At 40.2% G+C, this 7,263-nt stretch overlaps 1 protein-coding gene across 1 annotated transcript; it reads right to left on the bottom strand.

The window, feature by feature from the left end:
- Window positions 1-712: 712 nt before the first annotated feature.
- LOC142537607 (uncharacterized) lies at window positions 713-4,632 on the bottom strand. Its single transcript, XM_075643111.1, has 6 exons — window positions 3,382-4,632; window positions 2,925-3,255; window positions 2,573-2,748; window positions 1,979-2,236; window positions 1,607-1,837; window positions 713-1,207 (listed from the first exon to the last, which is right to left on the bottom strand). The coding sequence occupies exons 1-6, from the start codon at window positions 4,630-4,632 to the stop codon at window positions 713-715; spliced, it is 2,742 nt and encodes a 913-aa protein (XP_075499226.1).
- Between the last annotated feature and the right edge of the window lie 2,631 nt (window positions 4,633-7,263).

Here is a 7,263-nt window from a genome sequence, read left to right as displayed (position 1 = left end):
TCTGTCAAAAACCCAAAATTCCAGAAGCAGGGGCGCTCGGGCGGCCATTTCTTACCGCTCGGGCGCCGCTCTGCGCACAGCCGCCTCAAAGATCGCCTCTGAAACGCCTCTTACTTTGATAATGTGGAAAAGTGGTAAACAGGAAAGTTGTAGCTCTATGTCATGGCTTGCATCTCCAATTGTCCTCATGTCATTTGAAGGTCTGAGTAAAAAGTTATGCTCAATCTCCCAACATGTGTCACTGAAGGAACGACGATACACACGACACATTTCGGGGCGCTTTTGGCTTGTCTTCCACAATGATTTGAACAAAACTCAATACATGAAAGTTATATGCTTATGTCTTATCTTTCTAATGAAAGTAGCCTCACATCATTTGGATGACAATACAAAACATTATGCTAAAAACCACAACTACTGCCCCATTTTCATACCGTTTTAGCACTTCCATTACCTATTTGGCTAAGGTTCAACCTTCTATCCTACCCATCCATTCTTTATTTCATTCTATATCATTCAATACCATTCATATCATATCTTGAAGTCCCAAACGATCATCATTACATCACATATCCCAAACGATCATCATCATAAACCATAAGAGTAATAATAAACATACTTAATCATAATCATTACCTTACATCAAATAAATACGGATGTCTGGGCGTTACAATTCTCCCCTCCTTAAGAAATTTCGTCCCCGAAATTGCCATTACTGTGCGAATAACTCAAGATATCGCTGTTTCATTTCCTCCTCTGGTTCCCACGTTGCTTCTTCAACCAACTGATTACGCCAAAGAATCTTGATAATGCCGATCTCCTTATTCCTCAGTACTTTAACCTTGCGATCTAAAATCTGGATTGGTAATTCTTGATAAGTCAAGTTCGGCATCAGGTCCAATGGTTCATGTCTGAGAACATGGGAAGGGTTCGAGATGTACTTCCTGAGCATTGAGACGTGAAATACATTGTGGAATCTATCCAAGTCCGGCGGTAAAGCTAGACGATATGTTCTTTCTCCTATCCTATCCAGAATTTCAAATGGCCCGATAAATCTTGGGCTTAGCTTACCTTTCTTCCCGAATCTCATTACCCCTTTGAGAGGAGCAATTTTGATAAAAACATGATCTCCAACTTCAAACTCCAAAGGCCTCCTTCGGTTATCGGCATAACTTTTCTGTCTGGTTTGGGCCGTCTTCATTCTGTCCTGGATTAAAATAATCACATCAGTTGTCTGTTGGACCAATTCTTGTCCTAACAACTTTCTTTCACCGACTTCATCCCATTTCAATGGTGACCTACATTTTCTGCCATACAATGCCTCGTATGGTGCCATGCCAATCGTCGCCTGATAAATATTGTTATATGTAAATTCCGCAAGTGGCAATTTAGAATCCCAGCTGCCAGGAAAGTCAATCGTGCAGGCTCGTAGCATATCTTCAAGAATCTGAATTACCCTCTCTGACTGCCCGTCACTCTGAGGATGATAAGCTATGCTAACTGCCAACCTGGTGCCCAAGGCTCTGTGCAAGCTCTTCCAGAATTCAGAAGTAAACCTTGGGTCACGATCAGATACAATTGACACAGGGATACCATGAAGTCTCACAATCTCAGCTACATATACTTCAGCATACTGGTTCATTGTAAACGTCGTCTTGACCGGAAGAAAATGAGCCGACTTGGTTAACCTGTCAATAATCACCCAGATGGAGTTGTAACCCTTTCGTGTTCTTGGAAGTCCCGGTACAAAATCCATGGTGATGTGCTCCCACTTCCACTGAGGTATTGGTAGGGATTGCAAAGTTCCAGCAGGTCTTTGATGCAAAATCTTTACTTGCTGACATGTTAGACATTCAGATATAAACTTTGCAATATCACTTTTCATACCTGGCCACCAGTATAGACGTCGGAGATCCTGATACATCTTGGTGCTACCTGGATGTATCGAGTATGGCGCGGTATGAGCCTTTGTCAAAACATCCCGTCGAATGTCATCACCACTAGGAACACATATCCGACCTCTCCACGTTAACAAATCATCAGTGTTCATTGCAAACTCTGTATTTCCTTTCTCATCGGCTTTGGATCGCAATTCCATCAATTGATTATCATTAGGCTGCTCCTGTCGTATCCTATCTGACAACGTAGGTCGAATAACTAAAGCTAAAAGTCTAGCTATGGTCTCTTTCTCTACCATAGCAATCTCGCTCCTCTGAAGATCCGATAACAACGGCTTCTGAATCAATGAACTCAAAGAAGAAACAGACTTACGGCTCAAAGCATCTGCAACAACGTTTGCTTTACCTTGGTGGTAGCTAATGGTCACATCATAATATTTAACAAGTTCTAACCACCTCCTCTGCCGCATATTGAGTTCCTTCTGAGAAAATAGATATTTCAAGCTCTTATGGTCTGTGAAAACTTCACATTTCTCGCCATACAGATAATGCCTCCATATTTTCAATGCGAAGACCACTGCAGCCAACTCAAGATCGTGGGTGGGATAATTCTTCTCGTAATCCTTCAATTGACGAGAAGCATAAGCGATTACCTTCCCACGCTACATTAGTACAGCTCCAAGTCCCATCTTTGACGCATCAGTGTAAACAATAAAATCTTCAGTAACGCACGGAAGTACTAGGATAGGGGCTGATGTCAACTTGTCTTTCAACACTTGAAATCCATGTTGGCACTCGTTTGTCCACTCAAAATTCACTGCTTTCCTCGTAAGATTGGTTAATGGCAGGGCTATTTTTGAAAAATTGGCAATAAAACGTCGATAATAACCTGCCAAACCAAGAAAACTACGCACCTCGGAGACTGTCGTTGGAATAGGTCATTGTTTAATCGCTTCAATCTTCATGGGATCCACAGAAATGCCGTCTCTCGAAACGATATGGCCCAAAAATGATACTTGCTCTAACCAGAATTCACACTTTTTAACTTTGCGTATAACTGTTTTTCCTTTAATAACTGCAATACAGTTCTGAGATGCTCGGCATGGAGTTCCCGAGTCTTGGAATAAATCAATATATCATCAATTAAAACAATAACGAAGCTATCCAGATATGGCTTGAAGACCTGGTTCATTAGATCCATGAAGACAGACGGAGCGTTCGTCAACCCGAATGACATGACTAAGAACTCATAATGGCCATACCTGGTTCTGAATGCAGTTTTAGGCATGTCGGCTTCCCTAACTTTTAGCTGATAATAACCAGAACGCAGATCGATCTTTGAAAACACTGTCGCTCCCTATAGTTGATCAAAGAGATCGTCAATCATCGGCAATGGATATTTATTCTTGATCGTGGCTTTGTTGATCTCTCTGTAATCAATGCACAATCGCAAAGATCCATCTTTCTTTTTGACAAATAAAACTGGAGCTCCCCACGGAGAAGAACTCGGACGAATAAAGCCTTTGTCTAATAGATCCTGCAACTGATTCTTCGGTTCCTTCATTTCAGTCGGGGCCATACGGTAAGGAGCTTTCGAAATTGGAGCAGTACCTGGAACCACGTCAATCACAAACTCAACTTCACGGTCAGGTGGCAATCCAGGCACATCATCTGCAAATACGTCAGGAAAATCCCGAGCTACCTCAATCTCATTCAATTTCATTGTCATCTCGGTATTTACATCTATCACAGCAGCTAAAAACCCCTGACACCCCTTAGATAACATTTCCTGAGCTTTGAGACAAGAAATATAAGGAGTGCAAAGCGAAATACCTGAACTCTGGAAAATTCCGCTATCATCATCTTCTGTAGGAAATCGCACTGTCTTAGCCAAGCAATCAATAACGGCACGATATGACGATAACCAGTCCATTCCCAAAATAACATCAAACGCCACCATGGGAATAATAATAAGATCAACAAAATAGATTTTCTCATTTACTTGCACTGTACAACCTTTAAGAATACTGGAAGGCCATAATTCGTCTCCCGATGGCAACAAAATGCTATAGTGGTTGGGTTCAAAAGATGGAACAACATTCAATGAGTGCAAGAAAATTTCAGACATAAAGGAATGCGTAGCACCAGTGTCAATCAATGTAATAGCGGCCTTGCCTGAAATTAAGATAGTACCTGATATAATAGAAGAATCAGGATTTGCGCCTTCTTTGGTCATTGTGAAGATTCTGCCTTGAACTCTATCCTTCCCTTTCCCACCCTTCACTGGACAATTTTTGATAACATGACCAACACCTCCACAACGAAAGCATCGATTACTTCCAACCAAGCACTCACCTGTATGCATTTTGCCACATTTTGGACATACAGGTCGATCATATGTAGGCGGTGGAATAGGAGCTTTGGGTCGATGCTCCTCTTTTTCTTTGCCTCTGAACTTGCCCTTAACTTTCCATCCGGATCCTTGGCTTTTAGTAGAAAAATCTTGGCGCTTCAACGGTCTTTCTCTTTCAATTTCCTTCTCGTTCTGCTCGGCCATCCTTGCTTTTTCAACAATCTCTTTATATGAAGCAGCTTTAGACATTCGAACGTCTCTTTTAATTTCAGCTCGGACACCTCTAAGAAAATGCTCGCCCTTTTCGATGTCATTGCTGGCCAGATATGAGGCAAACTGACACCCCTCTTCGAATTTGAGAATATACTCTTGCATTGACATATTTCCTTGCTTCAGTTCTAGAAATTCCTTCACTTTCTGACTTCGAACATCTCGAGGAAAATATTTGTCGTAGAATAAATCTTTAAACTTCTGCCACTTGAGTGCCGAGACATTAACTGATATCTTAGTGGCGTCCCACCAAGTCCTCGCCGTCTTGGTTAGTAGAAAAATGGCACATCTGACTCAATCATTATCTTCAAACTGAAGGTAATCATAAATAGCCTCCACAGCTTTGACCCATTCCAAGGCGACCATGGGATCACTGCTACCATCAAATTCTGGTGGCTTCATCTTGCGAAATCTTTCGTATGCGCCTTCACTACCGGGCTCGGGCCTCACTTCCTCTCTCTCTCTCCCTCGCCCTGCATGCTGCATCCGTAAGAGCTGTTGAATCTGCTCGCCATGTACCTTGGCCTGTTCTTTCAGTAACTTGCTAAATTCACCAACCACTCTAGATGATGAACTATCCTCCCCTTCTGGTGCTTTACGCTTAGGCAGCATGATCCTATGATACATATTAGTTTAAAACCATTTCCATACATAACATATCATAATTATTAAGGCTACACATCCATATTAGATCAAATGATGCAGGTACATACATACCGAATTGTCGACAGCAGAGGAAGTCATATGCCAAATCATTGGTTCGAAAATCTCGGCTCTGATACCACTAAATGTAACACTTGTGACTAAAATGCATAATTAGTGCGGAAGCTTTAAAATATAATTTGGAAAAAATGTGTACTTTTAAAAAAATTTGGGCAGCATCTCCCCACAAATAGGACATGCCACCTGCCTCAAGCAACACATAAAATACATGCAAAAGATTTTCATATACATCAGATAACATTTAATATAGTATCTACACATATTTTTAATTCAAATACCAAAACAAGATTTTCAGTGTTTCCCAAAATAACCATAACCATAGCATAACAAAAATAGCGTCCAATTGAAATCTCCAAAGTTTGGCATAATCCCTTCTCTTAGCTTCGACAACTCAAAGATGATCAGTCTTTCTTACCTGTGCCTGCATCACATGAACATAACTGGAATGAGTATAAAACTCAGCAAATGGAATCAATACTAACAAGATACACATATATAATTTTATTGTAAAACATAAAAGGATTAGCCTCAATTTCATTTTCTTGAAAACATTAACCATTTCATTTCATAAACGTCGAATCATCATTAATATCATCCGTCAAGAATCATAATACAACAATACATAAGGATGATATTCATTTCATTGATTAACTGAAGAATTGATAGTTCTTATAGGATAGTTCATTAATTGCTAACCCACTTCGTAAAAATGAATCTTATAGGAGGGACACGTACCTCTGCATAAAATGCATCTTATAAGAGAGCACATGTTTTCATCGTTAATTGGCCAATTACATTGCGGATTTAGAATTGCCAGAGGCAACACCGCTACTATCACTATCAATCCAATCATTCAATCATATAAAACTTCATTCAAGCATTTTATAAAACATCTTAGAGGCATCATTTATAGTTTAACTCCTTTCATTCAAAAATGCATATAATTGCACTACCATATATACATATTTACATATATATATCATGAATGGAATTGAAAGGAGTTAGCATCATAAAATCATCAAAACACATACATATAGGATCATGTGATGCATTGAAGAAATTATTCCACTTACAACACTTGGAGCACTTGGTTTCCTAAACCTTTATGGTGATCCTACAATAATAAACCCAATAACTAACCATCAACACTAAAATAACAACATTATATGACCATTTAGTGCAATACATCAATCACAACTATCATGCCCTAACTCCACCATCTTCAATAACTCAAGAACAAGAAGAAAAACCACTTACCTTTGTCCCTTTCACTAAAAAGATGAAGTTCCAACTCCGTATTGAAGATTAATTTGCTTGATTGAAAGAAAGGATGAGAACAAAATGAAGAACCCTAGCTTGGAATCGTAGGAGAAGAGAAAGGAGGAGAAGGGAAATGAAGAAAATGAGAGTCTCATTCGATTTTATACCTTAAAACACCCAAAAACACGCTTTTGTACTGTGCTGGGCGCTCGGGCGGTCATAAATTACCGCCCTAGCACGGACGTTTCTGTCCAAAACCCAAAATTCCAGAAGCAGTGGTGCTCGGGCGGCCATTTCTTACCGCTCGGGCGCCGCTCTGCGCACAGCCGCCTCAAAGATCGCCTCCGAAACGCCTCTTCCCATCATAATGTGAAAAATTGGTAAACAGGAAAGTTGTAGCTCTATGTCTTGGCTTGCATCTTCAATTGGCCTCATGTCATTTGAAGGTCTGAGTAAAAAGTTATGCTCAATCTCCCAACATGTGTCACTGGAGGAACGACGATACACACGACACACTTCGGGGCGCTTTTGGCTTGTCTTCCACAATGATTTGAACAAAACTCAAAACCTGAAAGTTATAGGCTTATGTCTTATCTTTCTAATGAAAGTTGCCTCACATCATTTGGATCACAATACAAAACATTATGCTAAAAACCACAACTACTGCCACATTTTCATACCGTTTTAGCACTTCCATTACCTATTTGGCTAAGGATCAACCTTCTATCCTACCCATCCATTCTTTGTTCCATTCTATAT

This window comes from Primulina tabacum, chromosome 2 (genome assembly GCF_025594145.1).
Source record: "Primulina tabacum isolate GXHZ01 chromosome 2, ASM2559414v2, whole genome shotgun sequence".
Classification (NCBI taxonomy): domain Eukaryota; kingdom Viridiplantae; phylum Streptophyta; class Magnoliopsida; order Lamiales; family Gesneriaceae; genus Primulina; species Primulina tabacum.
This window is presented reverse-complemented; position numbering and strand designations above follow the sequence as displayed.

Excerpts from the sequence above, each read along its gene's own strand:
- LOC142537607 (XM_075643111.1), bottom strand. The coding sequence starts at position 4,632 with ATGTCAATGCAAGAGTATATTCTCAAATTCGAAGAGGGGTGTCAGTTT. Across the intron at positions 1,838-1,978 it reads GTGATGACATTCGACGGGAT|CAAGTAAAGATTTTGCATCA; the intron begins GTTTTGACAAAG and ends CTAACATGTCAG. Across the intron at positions 1,208-1,606 it reads AAGTATATGTAGCTGAGATT|GACAGAATGAAGACGGCCCA; the intron begins GTGAGACTTCAT and ends ATTTTAATCCAG.